Genomic DNA, 26,487 nt, shown 5'->3' on the forward strand with positions numbered 1-26,487 from the left:
CTAAATGTTGAAGGCGGTCGCCAGTAAGTTTTTTGTATGTTCAGTTTGTATCCGGACATTGGGCCAATTTTGTCAATAAAGTGCATGACTTCAGGTCATGCACTTTATTGATACAGAGATACAGCGAGACATCATCTGTGTAACGGCCGATTTTATGTTCCTTTCCATAAATTATAACGCCATAGATTGTTTCCGATTGTCTGATGTATTGGGCCAGTGGTTCCAGGTACAAGGCGAACAAAAGGGGGGCCCACGCGCAACCCTGCCTCACCCCTCTTTCCAGAGTCAAAGGGTCGGTCAAGAAGCCGTTGACTTTGATTCTTGAGGTTGGACTATCATAAAAATCCCCAATATTTTTTATTAGTAGATCATCTATTTGGAATTTGCGCAACACCTGAAACAAATGGGGCCAGATAACTGAGTCACTGCCCCGCCCTGTTGTGTTTGTATGTGGTTCATTGTGTGTAAAGTTCGTCTTATGTTGTGTTTGTCGTTTGCTCATGAATCCTGTCTGGTCATTGTGGACTTTAGGAGTACTTGTTCCATTCTTTTGGACATGATTGAGGTGTATAAACGATAGTCTGCAGGGTCCAGTCGCTCCTTCCCCTCTTTAAGTATTAAGGATGTGACGCTTCCTTCCAGCTCAGTGGGATCTGGGCTTTTTTAAGAGCCCAGTTCAAAGTTGATAAAAGAAGAGGGGAAAGTGTGTCTTTTAGCGCTTTGTACCACTCTGAGGTGAAGCCATCACTCCCTGGAGATGTTTTGTTTTTCAGTCTTTTAATTGTCCTTTCAATTTCAGTAACAGTTATTTCAGCACCTATTTTTTTGTTTTGCTCTTCCGTCAAAGCTGGTAAGTTGAGTGTGTCTAGAAGAGGTTGTATTTCGTCTTCATTGTTTTGTGGTATTTTAGTGAAACGTTTTTTGTAGAAGGTTTCAAACGATGATTGTATTTGATCTTGTTTAGTTAAGATCTCATTGTTCTGGTCTCGTATCTTGAAGATTGTTCTCTCTGCCTGTTGTTTTTTAAGCTTCCATGATAATAATTTAGAGCATTTTGAACTGCTTTCATAATATCTTTGTCTAGTGAACAGCATTTTTGAAATTTATTTCTTGTGAGGCAAGTTCATTAATTTCATCTCTTATCTTTTTCATTTCCTGTAGGGTTTGGGGGTTCTTGTTTACTGCGTGTTTAGTTTCCAAACCTTTTAATTTGTTCTGTAAATTGTTTTGTTTTTCTTGCTTTTGTTTCTTTTTAGCTGAGGCAAAGGCCGTTGCTTTGCCCCTCGGAACAGCCTTTGCTGTTCCCAATGTCTCTAGACATTTTTTTTTAAACGTAGGATCATTGAATAGACTCGTATTGAGTCTCCAGAGTGTGTTTCCGTTTGCTTTCCAGCTCTATGTGATGTAGATGTCATGATCACTTAAATCTATCGTACCAATGTCCATCTCAGTGATTTTTGACCTGTCTTTGTTAAAAATGATGAAATAGTCTATTCTAGTGTATTTCTTAAGTGTGATATCGCCGTACGTTAGGGTTCATCTCTCTCCAGATGTCAATCAGCCCAATGTTTTTCATTAATTTAAGAAAATGATTATTTATCGATCTACCAGCACTTTGTGAATTCAAGACATCTACTGTCGGCTTGAACGTGTATGTTCCAGTCGCCACCACAGATCAGGGTTCCCTCAGAGTGGTTTGCAATAAGATCCATGACTTTAGTGTGGAAAGTGAGGTCACTTCCTGGTGGAGCATAAACATTTATCATTGTAAACATAGCTCTATTCAAGTCTGTTCAAAAGCTATTTTACTTGAGATAATTATAGCCACGCCCCATTTATGTTTGCCCCTGTATGAGGAGTAATAAAGCTTAGGGATCTTCTCAAAATAGGTTGAAGCTTAAAAGACAATTTTTTCCCCCTCTCTCTCTGGACCCCCTCCCCCCTCAAAAGACAAAAAAAAAAGATGTCTGGCTTCACATAACATTTTCCCCGTTGATAAAACGATAGTATCTTGATAGACCTGCTCACGTCTAGTCCCTGAACATCCTTTGGTTTGTTTATATTTAGAAGTTATGAACTCTCCAAATAATGTCACCTGTCGTGCATGTTTGTTTACTCAATCCACATGGTCCACGGGCCCTAAGGGCCCTAGGGGCCCTACGGCACATCCCATACAACCCAAATAGTGAGATGACCACATTGAGACAGTCTCAAGAGGACGAGAGAGTGAGAAACTCATGTTTCTTGTCAAAACCTGTAATTGTCAATTGCCTGAGTTTAGACCTTAGACATGTCAGAGTGACAGGAGCAGGACACGCCCTTTTGTCTCAGTGAGAATCTCACGTCTTCTGTGATTGGCCGAAACCTCATGCGGGTTTATTTTGTTTCCTTCTTCTGGTCAGTGCGCAGCACGTTACTAGAGCCAAATCTCTTGATCATTTGCTGCGCCGCGTCTTGCCGCAAAAAGCTTTTCCAACTTTTCTGCACCAGCCGCGTTGGCAATGGCACTGGCGACGCCCGCCCCGTGCGCGCCCGCCCCGCTCCCTGCGCTGGCCACAGTGCGCCGTGATCCCCTGCACGGGCCACGGCGTGCCGTGACCGCACGCACCCGCCGCCTAATGTTGGCCTAATACTCGTTGCTGAGAGAGTTTTTTAGCATTTCAAAACAATGACTGCTACAACGATGTATTGAAGCTTCAAAGCAACAAATAGACCAAATGTAGGTTCAAAAATATGAAGTCTTTTCAGCTTCAACACATTTTGAGACGATCCCTTATTGTTACCAGCTCTAGATCATTTTTGATGTTTTGGGTCATTTAGGTGAGTTTCTTGTAGTTATACAATGTCTATTTTTTCTTTTCTCATCTTTGTCAGTATTTTTGTCCGTTTAACTGGACTCAGTATTCCATTTACATTAAAGAATGATATTCTTACTTTTTCTAACGTCATTTTATTGGCCAAATTAAAATTATTCTTTCTACTTTGCTCTTGTTACATTGTTCTCTGGTGTGGACAGTTAATATGCTTTGGACGTCCAATGGGTGGGACAGGCACATGTGTGCCACCACGTACTCATGTGCCATCACGCTCCCCAGTCTCGCCTTTTTGAATATGTAATCCATTTTCAGGTTCAACAATCACAGCCCGAACACACGGTCTTTGTACAGAAAAGCACAAAGTTAAAGTTTCGACTTCCCTCACCCTCAAGACTCTGGACACGTCAAACTTCAATATTTCCCCACAAGATCGCTCTCAATCCGCTCGTAATGGTCCAACTAATACAATCCAGTAAAACAAGGTCCAATACATTTGTTAGATCCATGATCCTCCATGATGCAGAGAAAAGTTTTCGTCAACTCCATTTTTCTTTTTCTTTTGCCCACATTAAAGAGAATAGCATTTTCACCGCAACGTCTGTGCTACAGAAGCTAACAGGAAGTGTTAACTTTTTATTGACTCCAAGATTAGCCAATCAGGAGGGGTTTGGCAGTTTTACGGCCCAGTAAAGCCAATGAAGTGTCACATAGAGATGCAAATTACGCACAAGTCCCGCCCTTTCATTACAGACTGTGTTTGACGCTGCAGACAAACAGCCAATGGGAGACGAGCACGGGGATGTGTCATATGTACGGAGTTTCTTCAACCAGTTCGATGAAAGAGCTGTGCGTAATAAGGAGATAGCCTTTTGAGCTCTGTGTGCAAATGTGAAAAATAGTTTTATTTATGGAATATGAATTTCAATAACATAATATAGTGTCTCTGTAAAGAAATGGATTCCTCTAGTTGTAAACTTTCAGTAGAGCCTCATTGATGTGTGTAAGTTGAAGAAGTCAAAAGTGATCAAATGTGTCCAATTTGGACAGATTTGGACAAGAGAACGGTCTGGATAAAGTGTTACACAAAGTGTGGTCAAATACTTGTTTCTACAGATAATGATCTCACATTTGAAACTTAAGTGGCTAAACTAGTTTTTGTAATGATATATAGTGTATTTCAGGCCTCACAAACAAACAGCAGCTTTAAACAGCCTCATTTTTAACACAAAACAGGACAAAGAAAAATCTTTTTTGTGGATGTTCCAAGAAGTATCACTTTTGTTCCGACTTAGAGCAGTTCTGACTGTTCAGGGTCAAAACAGAGACAGTTTCTGTGTAAATCCACATTAAAAAACAAGTATGATTTTAACTTGGAGAAGTGTTTTTAGAAACCGACAAAAATCTGCCTAAGCATAACAGGTTAAAGATCTGGCCAAGAGGTGTTGCTCCGCACTGCAGAAGGTGCTCAGCGTATGCTCAGCGTGTGCTCAGCGTGTGCTCAGCGTGTGCTCAGCGTGTGCTCAGCGTGTGCTCAGCGTGTGCTCAGCGTCTGCACAGCATATGCTCAGCGTCTGCACAGCGTGTGCTCAGCGTGTGCTCAGCGTGTGCTCAGCGTATGCTCAGCGTATGCTCAGCGTCTGCTCAGCGTATGCTCAGCGTGTGCTCAGCGTCTGCTCAGCGTATGCTCAGCGTCTGCTCAGCGTATGCTCAGCGTCTGCTCAGCGTATGCTCAGCGTGTGCTCAGCGTAATGCTCAGCGTGTGCTCAGCGTGTGCTCAGCGTGTGCTCAGCGTGTGCTCAGCGTGTGCTCAGCGTAGTGCTCAGCGTATGCTCAGCGTATGCTCAGCGTCTGCTCAGCGTATGCTCAGCGTGTGCTCAGCGTGTGCTCAGCGTGTGCTCAGCGTATGCTCAGCGTATGCTCAGCGTGTGCTCAGCGTGTGCTCAGCGTGTGCTCAGCGTGTGCTCAGCGTATGCTCAGCGTATGCTCAGCGTGTGCTCAGCGTGTGCTCAGCGTGTGCTCAGCGTGTGCTCAGCGTGTGCTCAGCGTGTGCTCAGGGGCTCAGCGTATGCTCAGCGTCTGCTCAGCGTATGCTCAGCGTCTGCTCAGCGTCTGCTCAGCGTATGCTCAGCGTGTGCTCAGCGTGTGCTCAGCGTGTGTTCAGCGGTCAGAGGGGGATGGGATGAACATGCCTCACGGAGACCTCCAGTACAAAGGTGACCTCCAGTACAAAGGTCAAAGGAGACCTCCAGTACAAAGGTCAAAGGAGACCTCCAGTACAAAGGTCAAAGGAGACCTCCAGTACAAAGGTCAAAGGAGACCTCCAGTACAAAGGTCAAAGGAGACCTCCAGTACAAAGGCAATAAGAAGACCTCCAGTACAAAGGTCAAAGGAGACCTCCAGTACAAAGGTCAAAGGAGACCTCCAGTACAAAGGTCAAAGGAGACCTCCAGTACAAAGGTCAAAGGAGACCTCCAGTACAAAGGTCAAAGGAGACCTCCAGTACAAAGGTCAAAGGAGACCTCCAGTACAAAGGCAATAAGGAGACCTCCAGTACAAAGGCAATAAGAAGACCTCCAGTACAAAGGTCAAAGGAGACCTCCAGTACAAAGGTCAAAGGAGACCTCCAGTACAAAGGTCAAAGGAGACCTCCAGTACAAAGGTCAAAGGAGACCTCCAGTACAAAGGCAATAAGGAGACCTCCAGTACAAAGGTCAAAGGAGACCTCCAGTACAAAGGTCAAAGGAGACCTCCAGTACAAAGGTCAAAGGAGACCTCCAGTACAAAGGTCAAAGGAGACCTCCAGTACAAAGGTCAAAGGAGACCTCCAGTACAAAGGCAATAAGGAGACCTCCAGTACAAAGGCAATAAGAAGACCTCCAGTACAAAGGTCAAAGGAGACCTCCAGTACAAAGGTCAAAGGAGACCTCCAGTACAAAGGTCAAAGGAGACCTCCAGTACAAAGGCAATAAGGAGACCTCCAGTACAAAGGTCAAAGGAGACCTCAAGTACAAAGGTCAAAGGAGACCTCCAGTACAAAGGTCAAAGGAGACCTCCAGTACAAAGGTCAAAGGAGACCTCCAGTACAAAGGCAATAAGGAGACCTCCAGTACAAAGGTCAAAGGAGACCTCCAGTACAAAGGTCAAAGGAGACCTCCAGTACAAAGGTCAAAGGAGACCTCCAGTACAAAGGTCAAAGGAGACCTCCAGTACAAAGGCAATAAGGAGACCTCCAGTACAAAGGTCAAAGGAGACCTCCAGTACAAAGGTCAAAGGAGACCTCCAGTACAAAGGCAATAAGGAGACCTCCAGTACAAAGGTCAAAGGAGACCTCCAGTACAAAGGTCAAAGGAGACCTCCAGTACAAAGGCAATAAGGAGACCTCCAGTACAAAGGTCAAAGGAGACCTCCAGTACAAAGGTCAAAGGAGACCTCCAGTACAAAGGTCAAAGGAGACCTCCAGTACAAAGGTCAAAGGAGACCTCCAGTACAAAGGCAATAAGGAGACCTCCAGTACAAAGGTCAAAGGAGACCTCCAGTACAAAGGTCAAAGGAGACCTCCAGTACAAAAGTCAAAGGAGACCTCCAGTACAAAGGCAATAAGAAGACCTCCAGTACAAAGGTCAAAGGAGACCTCCAGTACAAAGGTCAAAGGAGACCTCCAGTACAAAGGCAATAAGGAGACCTCCAGTACAAAGGTCAAAGGAGACCTCCAGTACAAAGGTCAAAGGAGACCTCCAGTACAAAGGTCAAAGGAGACCTCCAGTACAAAGGTCAAAGGAGACCTCCAGTACAAAGGTCAAAGGAGACCTCCAGTACAAAGGCAATAAGGAGACCTCCAGTACAAAGGTCAAAGGAGACCTCCAGTACAAAGGTCAAAGGAGACCTCCAGTACAAAGGCAATAAGGAGACCTCCAGTACAAAGGTCAAAGGAGACCTCCAGTACAAAGGTCAAAGGAGACCTCCAGTACAAAGGCAATAAGGAGACCTCCAGTACAAAGGTCAAAGGAGACCTCCAGTACAAAGGTCAAAGGAGACCTCCAGTACAAAGGTCAAAGGAGACCTCCAGTACAAAGGTCAAAGGAGACCTCCAGTACAAAGGCAATAAGGAGACCTCCAGTACAAAGGTCAAAGGAGACCTCCAGTACAAAGGTCAAAGGAGACCTCCAGTACAAAGGCAATAAGAAGACCTCCAGTACAAAGGTCAAAGGAGACCTCCAGTACAAAGGTCAAAGGAGACCTCCAGTACAAAGGCAATAAGGAGACCTCCAGTACAAAGGTCAAAGGAGACCTCCAGTACAAAGGTCAAAGGAGACCTCCAGTACAAAGGTCAAAGGAGACCTCCAGTACAAAGGTCAAAGGAGACCTCAAGTACAAAGGTCAAAGGAGACCTCCAGTACAAAGGTCAAAGGAGACCTCCAGTACAAAGGTCAAAGGAGACCTCCAGTACAAAGGCAATAAGGAGACCTCCAGTACAAAGGTCAAAGGAGACCTCCAGTACAAAGGTCAAAGGAGACCTCCAGTACAAAGGTCAAAGGAGACCTCCAGTACAAAGGCAATAAGGAGACCTCCAGTACAAAGGTCAAAGGAGACCTCCAGTACAAAGGTCAAAGGAGACCTCCAGTACAAAGGCAATAAGGAGACCTCCAGTACAAAGGTCAAAGGAGACCTCCAGTACAAAGGTCAAAGGAGACCTCCAGTACAAAGGCAATAAGGAGACCTCCAGTACAAAGGCAATAAGGAGACCTCCAGTACAAAGGTCAAAGGAGACCTCCAGTACAAAGGTCAAAGGAGACCTCCAGTACAAAGGTCAAAGGAGACCTCCAGTACAAAGGTCAAAGGAGACCTCCAGTACAAAGGCAATAAGGAGACCTCCAGTACAAAGGTCAAAGGAGACCTCCAGTACAAAGGTCAAAGGAGACCTCCAGTACAAAAGTCAAAGGAGACCTCCAGTACAAAGGCAATAAGAAGACCTCCAGTACAAAGGTCAAAGGAGACCTCCAGTACAAAGGTCAAAGGAGACCTCCAGTACAAAGGCAATAAGGAGACCTCCAGTACAAAGGTCAAAGGAGACCTCCAGTACAAAGGTCAAAGGAGACCTCCAGTACAAAGGTCAAAGGAGACCTCCAGTACAAAGGTCAAAGGAGACCTCCAGTACAAAGGCAATAAGGAGACCTCCAGTACAAAGGCAATAAGAAGACCTCCAGTACAAAGGTCAAAGGAGACCTCCAGTACAAAGGTCAAAGGAGACCTCCAGTACAAAGGTCAAAGGAGACCTCCAGTACAAAGGCAATAAGGAGACCTCCAGTACAAAGGTCAAAGGAGACCTCCAGTACAAAGGTCAAAGGAGACCTCCAGTACAATGGTCAAAGGAGACCTCCAGTACAAAGGTCAAAGGAGACCTCCAGTACAAAGGTCAAAGGAGACCTCCAGTACAAAGGCAATAAGAAGACCTCCAGTACAAAGGTCAAAGGAGACCTCCAGTACAAAGGTCAAAGGAGACCTCCAGTACAAAGGCAATAAGGAGACCTCCAGTACAAAGGTCAAAGGAGACCTCCAGTACAAAGGTCAAAGGAGACCTCCAGTACAAAGGTCAAAGGAGACCTCCAGTACAAAGGACAAAGGAGACCTCCAGTACAAAGGCAATAAGGAGACCTCCAGTACAAAGGTCAAAGGAGACCTCCAGTACAAAGGTCAAAGGAGACCTCCAGTACAAAGGTCAAAGGAGACCTCCAGTACAAAGGTCAAAGGAGACCTCCAGTACAAAGGTCAAAGGAGACCTCCAGTACAAAGGCAATAAGGAGACCTCCAGTACAAAGGCAATAAGAAGACCTCCAGTACAAAGGTCAAAGGAGACCTCCAGTACAAAGGTCAAAGGAGACCTCCAGTACAAAGGTCAAAGGAGACCTCCAGTACAAAGGCAATAAGGAGACCTCCAGTACAAAGGTCAAAGGAGACCTCAAGTACAAAGGTCAAAGGAGACCTCCAGTACAAAGGTCAAAGGAGACCTCCAGTACAAAGGTCAAAGGAGACCTCCAGTACAAAGGCAATAAGGAGACCTCCAGTACAAAGGTCAAAGGAGACCTCCAGTACAAAGGTCAAAGGAGACCTCCAGTACAAAGGCAATAAGGAGACCTCCAGTACAAAGGTCAAAGGAGACCTCCAGTACAAAGGCAATAAGGAGACCTCCAGTACAAAGGTCAAAGGAGACCTCCAGTACAAAGGTCAAAGGAGACCTCCAGTACAAAAGTCAAAGGAGACCTCCAGTACAAAGGCAATAAGAAGACCTCCAGTACAAAGGTCAAAGGAGACCTCCAGTACAAAGGTCAAAGGAGACCTCCAGTACAAAGGCAATAAGGAGACCTCCAGTACAAAGGTCAAAGGAGACCTCCAGTACAAAGGTCAAAGGAGACCTCCAGTACAAAGGTCAAAGGAGACCTCCAGTACAAAGGTCAAAGGAGACCTCCAGTACAAAGGTCAAAGGAGACCTCCAGTACAAAGGCAATAAGGAGACCTCCAGTACAAAGGCAATAAGAAGACCTCCAGTACAAAGGTCAAAGGAGACCTCCAGTACAAAGGTCAAAGGAGACCTCCAGTACAAAGGTCAAAGGAGACCTCCAGTACAAAGGCAATAAGGAGACCTCCAGTACAAAGGTCAAAGGAGACCTCCAGTACAAAGGTCAAAGGAGACCTCCAGTACAAAGGTCAAAGGAGACCTCCAGTACAAAGGTCAAAGGAGACCTCCAGTACAAAGGTCAAAGGAGACCTCCAGTACAAAGGCAATAAGGAGACCTCCAGTACAAAGGTCAAAGGAGACCTCCAGTACAAAGGCAATAAGGAGACCTCCAGTACAAAGGTCAAAGGAGACCTCCAGTACAAAGGCAATAAGGAGACCTCCAGTACAAAATATATCAACAACAAGCAACATTTTGCCATGTCTGAAGAATTGAAGCAGAGGAATCGGAGGCATGGCGTCTCACATCCTGAAACTCTTCTGATGATTTTCTGAATGTAAAAAAACACATGCTCTAAACACCAGCAGAGGGAGAAGTGCTCCTAAGAAAAATACAAAATACACAGGACTGAACAGCAGCAAGAGATGGATCCACCAATGTGGGGCATGTGCGTTCATGTTGTAATCGCATAATAAGATATTTATGTTGATTTTAAGATCATTATGGTTTTTGCGTGACACGTGGCATCTGACTTTGTTACATCTTAGAAGTATTATTGTGACTATGAGGATGCAGAACAGAAAAACTCTCTTACTTTATAATTTTCCTATAGAATAATTCCTTTCACTTATTTAAGTTATTAAGACTGTCACAGTGAAGTTTAAGATAAGATAAGATAAGCCTTTATTTGTCCACACAATGTGGACATTTTATGTCTCCAAAATGAAGATTGTATTTGCACACATGAATACCTTATAGTTTTGATCAATTCTAGTTACGTGCACTCCCCTGAGTGCTAAATGTGTGAGATTAGATTTGTAAGAAACTGAACAGAAAAACAATAAGACAGAAGATGCAGGTGTGAGGTGGTTTGAGTAGGTAGAGAATGCAGTTCTTTGAGAGTTGGTACCAGGAGCAAGCTGGGAGAAGATCCTGGTACTTCCCCCCCAGACATGTTGAACCCAATCAAATGATTGAAAAGCAAACACAGGAGGGAGCTGCAATATTGATCTCAAACCAAATAGCTTTTAAAGTAACTTTTGAATGAATCACTTATTCGTCCAGGAGTGTTCCATTGTAGAAAAAGATTCAGTTCTAGTCATCTGGACACGGTTTTAGAAAAACAAGACATTTCTACTCTCATCCAAGAGTCATTCTCAATTGAGTCTGGGAACTCAGATATTTACTCTGAGTCGGCCCCGCCCACCGGGCGGAGCCTCCTGATGATGGCTGTTTACAGTTTCACTTGAGACTGCTCTTCTTCATATCCTCACAGCCCTGTGCTGGGATATCAAAATCCTATTGTTAACTGACTGTTGCTCCCTCATCCTTGAGGACCTGATTAGCATCAGAATGGCCGGGGCCACTCCCGCCCCGTGGCTTCAACACACTATTTTACACGACCTGTAGGTTGAACCTTATACTTCCATTTCTGTTTAAAGAGGGATTTTCTTTTTCAACAAAAATGGCCTCCTTAACTCTTCTTTCAAACTATCTCTTTCCCCTGCTTAGAATCTTCCCTTTACTGTCATGGAAGGAGTGGTTTGTGGCTTTAAGATGAAGGCGCTCTGTGCTCCTGAATTTGTGTATCTTCTGTGCAGAGGCTGTTTAGTCTCACCTACATACCACAACTTTCTTCACTGCATTAGATATAATAAACTACATTACTCTTGTTTTGTGTTGCATCTGGTCCTTAGGGTGAACCAGGTAAATGGTTGCTTGGTTTAAAATAAACAGGATTTTCATGTTGAAAATGATTTGCAGTTTTTCCGACAGTCCAAAGACATAAGGTATAGAGACGACATTTCTTCTTGGTTCTTTTGTCCCTTTTGTTCTGCTTTTTGGTGCTCTTCACTTTGTTAGGAGCCCAAGCAGGGTAACCACAGGCTTAGAGGTTATTCCTGATGTGTTTTTCCTCTATACTTCTATCCTTCCTGTCCTCTCCTTTGATAGTGGAACAATCTTGATTGCTCTTTAACTCTAACCACTAAAATTATGGGCTTGATTGCAAACCACGCTGAGTGAACCCAAATCTGTGGTGGCGACTTGAATCTTTGTGTTAAACCTAAATTAGATCCATCAAATTCAGCAAGCACGGGAGGAGTGATAAATAAGAAATTCTGTAAAAAACGTAGGCCTGATTGAGGGAGATGAACCCCAGTGCACGTCAATAATCCACATACAACCTACTCCAGAATATATTATTTATTTTCTCTTTATAAAGACAGATAAATGCTCCTGTCTACATTACTGTAGACTTGGGGGAAAGATGAAAAAACACACTTGGGAGGTTCAATGCCATTAATGAACCTTTGTTAAGGAAAAAGACTTATCTGGATGTGTACTAGGGAGCAGTTCTCCTTTGACGAGATAATCCACCTCGCAGTGTGCCTTTGGCTGTCCACAATGAAAGGACACCTCGCTCACCTCTGTGCTCACGTCTGTACGTGTGAATAGAAGTGTACTATCAATCACTGCAAATGTTAAATTCCACATATGCAACATTAACAAATGATTACTTGACTTTTCCTTCTTATTTTTCCCTTAAATTGAATATGTTTTGAACTATATGCTCCAAACAGACTGAATCAAAATTGTGTGTGTGTTCTGTTTTGCAGGGGGACTATGTGTGGCTGGACCTGCAGACTGGACGGGAGTTTGACGTGCCAGTGGGAGCTGTGGTCAAAGTGTGTGACTCCAGACAGATTCAAGTGCTGGACGACGAGGGACAGGTCTGTACCCTGCATCCAGCTCCCAAGCACCACTCCATATTGCAATTTTCACTCATAATATTGATGTTACTATCACTGTTGCTGTTACTATGACTGGTATGGTGCCGTTGTCATTACTGTTGGTGTTCCTATAAATATTGCTATTGCTGGTATTACTGGTACAGGTTCTATTACTGATGCTGGCACTATAACTGCACAGATATGGACATTTTAGGCCCGTACCGATACCGATTTCATGGGAAAAGCTTGGGCTGATAACCGATATTAGGTGAATAGAAAACCGATATTTTCTATTCATCTTATTATTGAAGCCCGTCTGGGTGCCGCCATTCCACGTAATACTTCTTCTGGTTGTATTAGTTAACGTAGAGCTGCCGACCTGGAGAAGAAAAGTTCTTCCCAGACATTGTGGATTTACAGTTGTATTTGTATTATTTATCAGACTAAAGTCTCTCTGTATGTCCTCATCATGTTTCTATCTCTTCTTCTTTAAACATCGCTCACTAAAGGTGTTGTATGGAATAAACATGTCCAAAGTGATTCAGACATCATATAATGTCTGAAAAAAGATTGCGTTTATTGTGGGCGTGACTGAGTTTGTTGCACATATATTTAAAGTCGATATGACACATTAGACGACACGTTTCAGGTTCGGCCAGTAACATAGGTGTTCTGTTTTAGAACTCTGCACGACTTCCTGTCATTTTAAACTTGTATTTGTCAAATTGTCTTCACAAACTACAACTTGACTGATGAAAAAATATGATCATGATTTACCATAAGGACTACCTCATAATAATAATAACAATAATCTGCAGTTGTAAAAGTACATGTTAGAGAGCGGAGCATGAACGGGCTGAGGTAAGAGAGCGTGGATGGACCTGCTGTATTATTGAGATACATTTCAGAACAATTAGATTAGATTCCAGTCACTGATTCCTATACTAATAAGATAAGTCTTTATTTGTCCAAACAGTGGTGAAATTCCAGTGTTGCAACACAAGTAGGTACAGAAGTAAAAGAACAGATAACTTATAAAAACATCTTATAAAAAACATCTTAAAATAATAATAATAGTAACAAAAGTAACACTCTTATTTACAGCAGTTATATGGACGGAGAATATTGCACCAAGATGATTGACATTATGAGAGTATGTCACATGGGTATGACCGTATTGCATATGGGTATGTCAGTATTGCACATGAGTATGACAGTATTGCATATGGGTATGTCAGTATTGCACATGAGTATGACAGTATTGCATATGGGTATGTCAGTATTGCACATGAGTATGACAGTATTGCACATGGATATGACAGTATTGCACATGGGTATGACAGTATTGCACATGTGTATGACAGTATTGCACATGGGTATGACAGTGTTGCATATGGGTATGACAGTATTGCACATGGGTATGACAGTATTGCACATGGGTATGACAGTGTTGCATATGGGTATGACAGTATTGCACATGGGTATGACAGTATTGCACATGGGTATGACAGTATTGCACATGGGTATGACAGTGTTGCATATGGGTATGACAGTATTGCACATGGGTATGACAGTATTGCACATGGGTATGACAGTATTGCACATGGGTATGACAGTATTGCATATGGGTATGTCAGTATTGCACATGAGTATGACAGTATTGCATATGGGTATGTCAGTATTGCACATGAGTATGACAGTATTGCACATGTGTATGACAGTATTGCACATGGGTATGACAGTATTGCACATGGGTATGACAGTATTGCATATGGGTATGTCAGTATTGCACATGAGTATGACAGTATTGCATATGGGTATGTCAGTATTGCACATGAGTATGACAGTATTGCACATGTGTATGACAGTATTGCACATGGGTATGACAGTGTTGCATATGGGTATGACAGTATTGCACATGGGTATGACAGTATTGCACATGAGTATGACAGTATTGCACATGGGTATGACAGTGTTGCATATGGGTATGACAGTATTGCATATGGGTATGTCAGTATTGCACATGAGTATGACAGTATTGCACATGGGTATGACAGTATACACATGGGTATGACAGTATTGCACATGGGTATGACAGTATACACATGGGTATGACAGTGTTGCACATGGGTATGACAGTATTGCACATGGGTATGACAGTATTGCACATGGGTTTGACAGTATTGCACATGGGTATGACAGTATTGCACATAGGTATGACAGTATTGCACATGGGTATGACAGTATACACATGGGTATGACAGTATTGCACATGGGTATGACAGTATTGCACATGAGTATGACAGTATTGCACATGGGTATGACAGTGTTGCATATGGGTATGACAGTATTGCATATGGGTATGTCAGTATTGCACATGAGTATGACAGTATTGCACATGGGTATGACAGTATACACATGGGTATGACAGTATTGCACATGGGTATGACAGTATACACATGGGTATGACAGTGTTGCACATGGGTATGACAGTATTGCACATGGGTATGACAGTATTGCACATGGGTTTGACAGTATTGCACATGGGTATGACAGTATTGCACATAGGTATGACAGTATTGCACATGGGTATGACAGTATACACATGGGTATGACAGTATTGCACATGGGTATTACAGTATACACGTGTTCAGGGCGAACAGTGTTACTATTACTGAGATTACTATTATTGCTTTTAATATTAAATATTTTACTTGCCCACCATAGTGACACACAAACTTTCCGTGTGTCCCTCTCTCACAGGAGCACTGGATAAACCCTCAGAATGCCACCAACATCAAGCCCATGCACCCCACCTCCATCCATGGGGTGGAGGACATGATCCGGCTGGGCGACCTGAACGAGGCTGGGATTCTCCGCAATCTGCTCATCCGATACAATGAAAGGGTCATCTATGTAAGCACCTGAAGCCACTCCTGTACAGTTTTAACACTATGCTTTGACCAGTCTTCCCAAACACTAAATACACGCTTATTCAGTATACGTTTCACTGTAGACGTGTTACAAGTGGAAGCTTCGCAAACAACGCTGGAGCTGCTGGTGTGGTTGTCCTCACATTGCTGTGTGGCTGTGGTTTTGCGTGTTTACAGGCAACAAACTGTAGCAGCTAGTGTGTTTTGTCCCAAAGGGATTACTTGATTATCTATGCTAATTTCTATCCCATATTTAGGTCAAGGTTTAAAACAATAAACAAGGTATGTTTGGTGCAAAAACAAAAAAGCACATCACCAAAAGATTCTGTCCTGGATGCAGAATCTGTCCTTTGCTTGAGTGTGTTTCAGTCAAGTGCACATCACTCTGATGGGCACAGCTTCATTGCGGGGAGAGAGTAAGGTTCGCTTCAGGAATCCTGGAATGTCTTCGTCCCTTCGCTTAGCTTAGTTTAAACACCGGGACACTTGTGTTTTTATCTTCCTCCCGGTCATGGATCTTTCCTCCTCGAAGACCTTGATGGAACTGGTTTAAGGTTGGCCTGTGTAGTGTGTTTAACTCAGCCCCTGGATTTTAGAAATGTTCCCCATGCAGCCAAAGTTTAAACATTAACAATACCACATAGTATCTAATTATAGCGTTTTATTCTCTGCAAAGGAGAGAGTGCGCCACTTGTATGCTAGTTGTTGTGTTGGCAAAACTCGGGCTCAAAGAGTTGTGAATAGCAGTGATAATCTCATCAACGTGAATAATTAGGATGATAAGAATGAATTTGTTTTTTCACATTTTAAGACAGTAAAAGTCTACTACCTTTAAGATCTATGTACAATACAATGTAACTACGTCTATAATGTAGGTGTTTGTGTCTCAATGCTAATGCTAACTTAAAATAAATCAAATAATCAGAATAAAAATAGCACCACTGTCTCAATTAATTTGTAGACAAAACAATCAACATATCGTTAATTGTGTTTTTATTCATTATAATTGATATTAGGGTTAGAGTATAGAGTCTGCATGTCCTTCTCTTTACTGTGGGTTCTCTCCGGGTGCTCCGGCTTCCAGCCAAAGACATGCAAGTGTTAGATAAATTGGCAACTGTATATTGCCTCGAGAGAGAGTGAATGGTTCTCTGTGTTGACACTGCGACGAGCTGGGCCTGTCCAGGGTGTACCCCCCTAAGGCCCAAAGTCACTGGGATAAGCTCCAGTCATCCGCAACCCTAATGGGAACAAGCAGTAGAAAATGAATGAATATGATTAGGTTATAATTTAGGTTAGCATTAGCATTGACACACAAATGTATAATTGTTTTTCACAATGCAGTTCTGCTAAGACCTGGTTAGCAAACCAGTCCTGAAGCACTAAACCAAATCAAATAACATGTTCCTAAACCTAACCCTACTTAATCTGATTGTGAAAAAATATATAGTAAAAAACATACATTTGCCAGCATAGCCACCAGTGCAAAGTGGTGGTTGTGTGCTGTGAAGTAATGACATAGTATGTTGGACCAACCTGTGACTCATTGTCCTCGGTGTAACATTTAAATACTGATTATGTTTGTGCAGCCAAAGGGGATTTACTGACATTCAAGTCAACCGGAAGTGCTGAGCGAAGAGCCCATTTATACAAAATATAACTTTTTATATAGATTTAAAAAAAAAGATTTACTGTAAGCTTTTCGGTACAAAATAAACAGGAATAAATGCATTTATGATTGAACTACGATAATTAGAATAGCAAAACTGGATTAAACATTTGACTGATGTTAAATAATGACCACAAATGTTATTTCCCGTTATTCCCCTTTGGATGGTTGTTCCACAGACATATACGGGCTCCATCCTGGTGGCAGTGAACCCATACCTGGTACTGCCCATCTACACGGCAGAGCAGATCCGCCTATTCACCAACAAGAAGATCGGAGAGCTGCCCCCGCACATTTTTGCCATCGCAGACAATTGTTACTTCAACATGCAGCGAACCAACAAAGACCAGTGCTGCATCATCAGGTCAGTGCCATTGTGAATGTATCTATGTATTTTTATACCTAGCAGAGACAGTTGACAATCTAAACCCTTAAGGCTCAAAATCACCTGAAACCCTAATCAACATTTACTGCTGGAGGCCATTTTGATTAAAAAAGAGAATCCCTCTTTAAACAGAAATGGAGGTTTAAGGTTCAATCTTACGGTAGTGTACAGCAGCATTTTGAAGCCATCAGCTCTGGCCATTCTGATGCTGATCAGGTACTCAGTGTTAAGGGAGTTGCAGCCAGGTAACAATAGGATTTCTATGGCCAATTCCAAAGCTGATAGGATGAACAAAGAAGATTCAGGAGAGTTTCACCTGAATCTTCTTTGTTTATCCTGTGTAAACACAAACAGGACAGGTTATTATCAGGAGGCTCCGCCCAGTGGGCAGGGCTTACTTAAGTATCAAAATTCTCAGACAAGATCCACAGATTGAGAATGACTCTTGGATGAGAGTCAAAACATCTAGATTACCACAAATGAAGTGTTTTCTACACTGTTTCCCTCCTGCACAGATGAGGATTACACCCATTTGTTATTAGCTACAAGATGAAACATGGCGGTGCTGAGCCTTAACCTGCAGATAAAGATACATTCAAGTGTATCTTACAGGCCTGATTCATGATTGATGAATTGGCCTTAGGTAGTGACCATTCCAATCAGAGAGAGGTCGCAGAGGTCGCAGAGGTCGCAGAGGTTTAAACACACTGGATTTCAGCTGTGAAACTGACTCATGTGAGGCTGATTCTGCTTTCTGAATGGAAAATTGTCGGGAACCAAAAAAACAACTTGTCCAACTTGATTTGAACATATTACATGTACAACACATTCAAATGTTTTAATATAATATCTATGTATAGGTTATGAAATGAGAACTTCACATACTTTACCTTGAAAAACATTTTGATCTATATTTTTTGTCACATTGCTATTCTAAACGTAGCTGCCTTTACGTGCCTTGTGTGGGTTTATGTGACAGCGGTGAGTCTGGAGCGGGGAAAACCGAGAGCACTAAGCTGATCCTGCAATTTCTGGCGGCCATCAGTGGACAGCACTCCTGGATTGAGCAGCAGGTCCTGGAGGCCACGCCCATCCTGGAGGGTCAGTGCCAAGCACCACACATGTACAGCTTAATATTCTTCTATATGTATTTCAAAATGGCCGTGGCTGGAGAGTTTCAGGGACCGCTGCATTTCCCTTATAGCCCGTTATGGCCTCATGGCTAACCCTAACCCTAAGCCTAACCCTAACCTTAACCCTAACTCTAACCTTAACCTTAACCTTAACCCTAAGCCTAACCTTAACCCTAACCCTAACCCTAACCTTAACCCTAACCTTAACCTTAACCCTAACCCTAACTCTAACCTTAACCTTAACCCTAACCCTAACCCTAACCCTAACCTTAACCCTAACCCTAACCCTAACCCTAACCCTAACCCTAACCTTAACCCTAACTCTAACCTTAACCTTAACCTTAACCCTAACCCTAACCCTAACCTTAACCTTAACCTTAACCTTAACCTTAACCTTAACCCTAACCCTAACCTTAACCCGGCGTGGTCTAAAACGGCACTAAAACGCGGTCAAATAGCGGCGCAGTTTCAGGAGCCGCGGCGCGCGGCCGGCACAAAAATAACATGGCAGTTTTGGCCGCGCGCAGCGGCTCTGCAGACACTCCCTTTTAGAATACTGATATATATATCATATGTCATATATATATAACATATTTTATGATTACTATGTGGAAAGTGTGCAAGTATTTGTACAATGCGAGCTATTAGTTTATATCTAGACTTAATTATTGTGAATTTGACCAAGTAATTCAGTGTCCTTACTAATAAAGGTTATAGTAGAAAAAGCTTCAGTTGTAGTCATCTGGACTCAGTTAGAAAAAATAGACGTTTCGACTCTCATCCAAGAGTCATTGTCAATAAAAGAATTTAGGTCGAGAACTCCGATATTAATACTGTTCTGTGGTAAGACCCGCCCATTGGGAGGAGCCTTCCTGAAGTAGAAAGAGTTGTTTGTTTCAACAGAAACTCCCCCCTTGTATCTACAGAGCCTCTTCAGACCTTTAATGGGCTATTAGAATCCTCTTTGTCTTTGTGAGACCCTGGCTCAACCACCATGAGTACCTGATTAGCATCTACATGTCCTTTACCTTTCCAGGGGTTCAGTACCATTATAAATAACAGGAAGATGAAACCTAAGCCCTCCATTTCTGTTTAAAGAAGGTCTTTCTTTTTTAACAAAAATAGCTTCCTTGACTCCTCTTTCAAACCATCTTTTCTCCTGCTAAAAACCTTCACCTCACCGTCTTCAAACGAGTGATTAGAGGCTTCAAGATGGAGATGCACGGCGCTCTGTGGTCCTGAACAGGAACTTTACAGGAGAAATTAACCAGCATACTCCCTGAAGAAGCTTTCAAAAGAGTGCTGGATTTTACACAGACAGCACAAGAAGCACAGCACAAGAAGAGCAAGGAACGGCAAATCAAGAAGTTCAACATTCTTTTGAACAAAAAGAATGCAGGTGAGGTCGAGCTAGACATTAGGACTGAGACAGACAAATTAGCGACCAGCAAAAACAATTGGATTAAGAACCAATCAGATCGTGTCCTGACACAGGCAGAAAAGGAGGTGCTCTCTAAAGGGCTCAACTTTTCTGTCACCTCTAAACACATCCCTACAGAGGACTACATCACAGCCACTGAAACAGCAATTAGAAACAACAAAATGAATCGGAGGCTGCAGACCTGAGGTTACGTGTCACAGCGACCCTGAAGAGTGCCAAACCACCGCCTTCAAATATCACAGCTGAAGAGAGAAAAGCACTTTCAGCACTAGAAAAAGATCATAGCATCAACATCCTCCCAGCAGACAAGGGATTCTCAACACAGCTGATTACGAAGCCAAAGTCCACACCCTCCTCGAGGACACGACCACATACGAATGCTTGAAAAGAGATCCGACCAGTGGCTACAAGAAGAAAGTGATAGACTGTTTACAAAGGCTGGAAAAAGAGGAAGCGATAGACCGGCCTCTGTATTACAGACTGTATCCTGGTGAAGCCATGCCTTGCATTTATGGCCTTCCAAAAATACACAAAAAGGAGGTTCCACTCAGACCCATAGTGTGCAGCACAGATTCCATCACTTACAATGTGGCCAAGCATTTAACAACTATATTGGCTCCGCTTGTGGGGAATTCGGAACATCATGTGGAAAACACGCACAACTTTGTGGATAAAGTGAAACAGCTCCAACTGGACCCAGATGACCTCATGGTTTCATATGATGTTGTGTCCCTGTTCACCTGCATCCCGACCTCTGATGCAGTAGCAGCAGTGAGGATCAGACTGCAGGAAGACACCACCCTACAGGAAAGGACCAAACTGACACCTGAACACATATGTAAACTGTTGGACATCTGTCTGAACACCACTTACTTTCAATTCCGGGGACAATTTTACAGACAGATTCATGGCTGTGCCATGGGCTCGCCCGTCTCTCCCATAGTGGCCAACCTGTACATGGAGCACTTTGAGAAGAAGGCACTGTCCTCATTCTCAGGCATAGCTCCAAAACTGTGGCTCCGCTATGTCGATGATACTTTTGTAACAATCAAGAAACAAGAGCTGGAAACCTTCTCTGATCACATCAATGCTGTGGACCCACATATTAGGTTTACAAGAGAAGACGCTAAGGAGAATCGCTTGGCCTTTCTTGATTGTTCCACGATCAGAGGAGAGGACGGGAAACTCCAAATAGAAGTATATATGAAACCTACACACACAGACCAGTATCTGCTCTTTGGTTCCAACCACCCACTACAGCACAAGCTGGGTGTGATCAGAACCTTACAACACAGAGCTAAAGGTGTGCCCACCAGCTCAGAGGGCAAGAAGAAAGAGGAAAAACATGTCCGAAATGCCCTCTCAGCCTGTGGTTACCCCGCTTGGGCCCTCAACAGAGTGAAGAGAACCAAGAAGCAGGACAAAAGGGAAACTGAACAGAGAAGGAAGGGTGTTTCTATCCCTTATGTCTCTGGCCTGTCGGAAAGTCCCTGTTTATTTTAAACCAGGAAACACTTTAAGACAAAAACTGGGTCACCCTAAGGACAAGTTGCCGACTCAAAAACAGAGCAATGTAGTTTACTCGACCCAATGCAGTGAAGAAAGCTGTAAAGAACAGTACATAGGTGAGACAAAACAGCCTCTACACAAGAGGCTTTATCAGCACAGAAGAAATACTAGTTCAGGACCTCAGAGTGCCGTGCATCTCCATCTTGAAGCCTCTAATCACTCGTTTGAAGACGGTGAGGTGAAGATTTGAAGCAGGAGAAAAGATGGTTTGAAAGAGGAGTTAAGGAAGCTATTTTTGTTTAAAAAAGAAAGACCTTCTTTAAACAGGAATGGAGGGCTAAGATTCAATCTTCCTGGTATCTATAATGGTATTCTGAACCCCATGAAAGGTAGAGGACCAGGACCAGGACATGTAGATGCTAATCAGGTACTCAGGGTGGGTGAGCCAGGGTCTCACAAAGACAAAGAGGATTCTAATAGCCCATTAAGATTCTGAATAGGCTAGCTCGGTAGATACAAAGGGGGAGTTTCTGTTGAAACAAACAACTCTTTCTACTTCAGGAAGGCTCCTCCCAATGGGTGGGTCTTACCACAGAACAGTATTAATATCGGAGTTCTCGACCTAAATTCTTTTATTGACAATGACTCTTGGATGAGAGTCGAAACGTCTATTTTTTCTAACTGAGTCCAGATGACCACAACTGAAGCTTTTTCTACTATGGAACACGCCTGGACGAATGAGGGATTACACCGACTAATAAAGGTTATGCAGATCACATCACTACATTCGGAACACATGCAGTGAGTGACTAAAAATGTTAGTGATGAGTAATGAAATGTTCTTCTGTTAAACTATAGACACATTGAAGGCAACTGCACAAGCGTTTTTGTGTGTTAACTTTATGTATCGTGTATTGACATGCTACCAAAGGGCATTTTTGTGCAAATCACTGCGAACACGGAAAAACAACAAAACTCTTTGGGAGAATGTAGAAATATTGGAGAGAACTACAGAGAAGGAGAGTTCCTACTCCCACGGACAGGCAAGCTGAGGTGATAGTTTGTAGACAGACTGTGGAGCCTGAACCACTCAGGGGGAGAGGCAGTTCATCCAGGCAGATTAAGAGCCGTTCATCTAGAGTAGACAGCATTCCTCCTGGCAGTTGAGGAGCATCTGGAGCTACAGGTTAGCATTGGCAGTGTCTGAAACAGTACTACTCCCAAAGGGGAGTTGGAGAAGAAGAAACAGATGTGAACAGCAATGAGCAGATTACAGATGAACTAAAATATTAAATATTGGTGATACGGAAAGTAGAAAGAAGCAAAGAATAGTGCTAAAGTTGCCATTCTTCCCCCAGCATAGTTGACCTAGGGCAGCGTAGGAGGGAAGTTGTAGCTTTATATTTCTGTTCCCAACTGGCCTGACAATAAGCTTCAAAGAGGAACGTTTTAAGCCTGGTCTTAAATGAAGAGACTGTCTCAGCCTCTTTAACATGGACAGAGCTGATTCCATAACACAGGAGCTCTACCTCGTACTGTGCTTTTAGAGACTCTTGGGACCACCAGAAGGCTCTACCTCCTACTGTGCTTTTAGAGACTCTTGGCACCACCAGAAGGCTCTACCTCCTACTGTGCTTTTAGAGACTCTTGGGACCACCAGAAGGCTCTACCTCCTACTGTGCTTTTAGAGACTCTTGGCACCACCAGAAGGCTCTACCTCCTACTGTGCTTTTAGAGACTCTTGGCACCACCAGAAGGCTCTACCTCCTAGTGTGCTTTTAGAGACTCTTGGGACCACCAGAAGGCTCTACCTCCTACTGTGCTTTTAGAGACTCTTGGGACCACCAGAAGGCCAGCATTTTGAGAGTGAAGAGCTCTGTTTGGCTGAAATGGTTCTATAGCACCATTGAGGTAGGATGGGACCATGTCATTAATGGCTTTGTAAGTCAGGGGATAAAGGCCTGTTACATCGCCCAGATTAGCGTTACCAGGGCCCCATCCCCGGGGGTGGGTGTATGATGGCGATTGTCTGGTGGCAGTCGACGGCAGGGGCCTGATTCTGAAACTGACTCTGAGGACATGGAACGAGACTGAGCTTGTCCGGGAGGTTGAGCAGTACTGACTAGATATAGTCGGCCTCTCATCCATGCACAGTTACGGATCTGGAACTCATCTCCTTGAGAGGGCCCAGCCACCTTGTGTTGGAGTTAACCCTGGTGAATGAGAGGGTTGCGCCTTACGGGTTGGGGACAGGTCTCTCACTGTTGTTTCAGCTTATGGGTGTCAAGAAATTCACATAAATCAATGCTATTCCTTCGCAGTCAGAGAACAATAAAATTAAACAGAAGTCAGAACTTTGTTTTTGGCTTGCAAGGGAGAAATAGGCCGGCCAGCACACTCTGCAGTGTGCAGTGTGTCAAATCCTACTAAGTCTCAACGTCTTTCTCTCTTGCATGCCTTTTATTAACATTTTACATAAGCATTATATAATAGCCGGTTCACAACTTCTCATTGGCTAACTGACAATTATATTTGCACCTGGCCGTACTCCCTTCATTGAAGATAAGTGCTGATAAATACTTTGTCCTCCCTCTCACAAAAACTATTCTTCTAATCTTTGTGGTTTCTAGCGTCCTCTCACAGTTTCCCACTTTCTTTAAACTAATGCATGCAGATAATACTTTTTAATATATATCACACAAATATAATCATTATCACACAAATATAATCATATTATCACACAAATATAATTATATATTTACATTTTATTACAATGGGCCAAACAGCAGTGTAGAGTAACCGGCCTTCTTGGAGTCACTGGGAGGGGTACTGGACAGTGCACCGACCGGGGACTCCGTTGTTCTACTGGGGAACTTCAACGCCCAGAGACACCTGGAGAACGGCCTCCCCAATCTGAACCTGAGTCTTTTTTAGTTAGTAAGAACGTAGATTGACCCGTAGATTTACCGGTCAATCCACGCTCTTACCCTCACCTATGATCATAAGCTTTGGGTAAGATCTCTGATACAAGCGGTCGAAATGAGTTTCCTCCTCAGGGTGGCTGGGCGCTCCCTTAGAGATCGGGTGAGGAGCTCAGTCACACAGGAGGAGCTGGAAGTAGAGCCGCTGCTCTGGCATCTCTTCTCAGCCTCCTGGGCTCCCCGCTGGGGAGGTGTTTAGGGCATGTCCCACTGGGAAGAGGTACCGGGGAAGACCCAGGACATGCTGGAAGGACTATGCCTCACGGCTGGCCTATGAATGCCTCAGGATCTCCCTGGAGGAGTTGGAGGAAATATCTGGGGAATTTATAGCATTTTTAATGCCCTGAACTTTGTCATTAAAGAATAATGCAAACTCATTACACTTGGATGTTGAAATTAATTCTAACGACAGCTGAGCTGGAGGGTTTGTTCATCTGTTACTGTGGCAAACAGGACACGCCAGTTACTACAGCTTCCAAAAAATATCTTTCCCTAGTTCTACATAAAATGAGGTTGTACATGTTCAGCTTCTCTTTGTAAATCTCTTTTTGAACTTGGAGTTTTGACTTGTGCCATTTCCGTTCGGCCCTGCGGCACTCCCTTTTCTGTGCCCTGACCGAATCATCATTTCTCCACGGTGCCTTCTGCTTATTTTTAACCATTTTAGCCTTTATAGGGGCGATGGTGTCCAGAACATTCAAAACACTAGATGTAACAGAGTTCAACAAATCATTTACATTAGAACATGAGACATTTTCAAAGTTTATCATTTCCATAAACAGTGCACCTGTGCCATCACTTATGTGTCTCCTCTGAACAACTGCAGGACCAGCCTCTGAACAGCTGCAGGACCAGCTGGTGGTTTGGGAAAAACAAACATGTCAAAGAAGACACAGAAATGATCAGACAGAGCAGCATCGACCACATTGACATTTGAAATATTTACCCCCTTTGTAATTATGAGATCTAGAGTGAGCCCTCTGCTGTGGGTGGGGCCACTCTGCTGTGGGTGGGGCCACTCTGCTGTGGGTGGGGCCACTCTGCTGTGGGTGGGGCCTCTCTGCTGTGGGTGGGGCCACTCTGCTGCGGGTGGGGCCTCTCACATGCTGAGTAAGACTGAAGGTTTCAAGGACAGCATCAAGCTCTTTAGCGTTTCTGTCACTAAAATTATCCACATGCACATTAAAGCCACCTGCAATGACCAAACCATCAAAGTCTGACTGAAACATCTCAGTAAAATCATCAATAAAACTTTGGCAGTGCTGGAGAGGCTTGTATAAAACAATGAAGAGAATGGATGGAGACCGTTTCATTTTAAAGGAGACATACTCAAATGATGAAAACACCCCAAAGACAACCATCTGTGTGATGATGTGACTACAGGAATAGCACTAGGGGGGGCTCTTTTTACATAGGGCCCCGGGTTGGTTTGATTTTTAATATGACAATAAGTCCCGGCAACGCTGAGACCCAGTGTATCCTATTTATGGGAGATACCAGGTGAAAGGCGAGGGGGGATGGGTGGTGGGGCTTTTGTAGCCGAGGAGAGTTTGGGACCAGGTGAGAGGCGAGGGGGGATGGGTGGTGGGGCTTTTGATGGTGTAGTCGGCTTGTGCAGGGAAGAGTTGATAAGTATTGACATAACTCTTGATCTTGCTATATTGGGTGTGAGTGGATAAGAATAAGATGTAGATTTGTGCTCATTTACACAAATGTTCCCAGTTTATTGTGTTCACCTTTGAACAGAGACGTTTCCTACATAAAGATTACTTTGCCATCTGTCCATTGACAGTTTCTGTTATGATCTTAAGCCGTCCCATTTTTTTTAAAGACGTTGATTATTGCTTGCTTCTAATTCTAATTTAATGCGACTAACTAAAAATAAATGAACATTCCTGGTGAACTTTCAATAGCTGTGACCTCCCCATGGTTACAAGTGAGAGCCCACATAGCTGTTTGTTTGTGGAATATAAAGAGTCTCAGCCACTGCCTAGCCATGGCAATAACAGTGGGACCACTCTGGTCCCTGGTCGTCCCACTGTTTAGTGGCATGTTGCAATATTCAGTTGTAGTCATCTGGACTCTGTTTTATAGGAAAAACGAAAAGTTTAGACACTCATCCGAGGGTCATTCTCAATCTGCAAATCAAGACCGGGAACTCAGATTTTTATTCTACCCTGAGTGGGCCCTGCCCACCGGGCGGGACCTCCTGATAAA

General features: G+C 43.5%; 1 protein-coding gene across 1 annotated transcript in view; it reads left to right on the top strand.

Moving 5' to 3' along the window:
• LOC140361268 (unconventional myosin-VIIa-like) overlaps positions 1-26,487 on the top strand; it is a 247,547-nt gene that overhangs the window by 55,908 nt on the left and 165,152 nt on the right. The window contains exons 2-5 of the mRNA XM_072447021.1: positions 12,106-12,219; positions 14,983-15,135; positions 17,001-17,185; positions 18,186-18,307. Coding sequence (XP_072303122.1) covers positions 12,106-12,219; positions 14,983-15,135; positions 17,001-17,185; positions 18,186-18,307 — 574 coding nt within the window. The remainder of the gene's footprint in view (positions 1-12,105; positions 12,220-14,982; positions 15,136-17,000; positions 17,186-18,185; positions 18,308-26,487) is intronic.

Source organism: Eucyclogobius newberryi, unplaced genomic scaffold, assembly GCF_026437365.1.
Source record: "Eucyclogobius newberryi isolate DKJ021-1_F unplaced genomic scaffold, fEucNew1.0.hap1 SCAF_15, whole genome shotgun sequence".
In the NCBI taxonomy this organism is placed as follows: domain Eukaryota; kingdom Metazoa; phylum Chordata; class Actinopteri; order Gobiiformes; family Gobiidae; genus Eucyclogobius; species Eucyclogobius newberryi.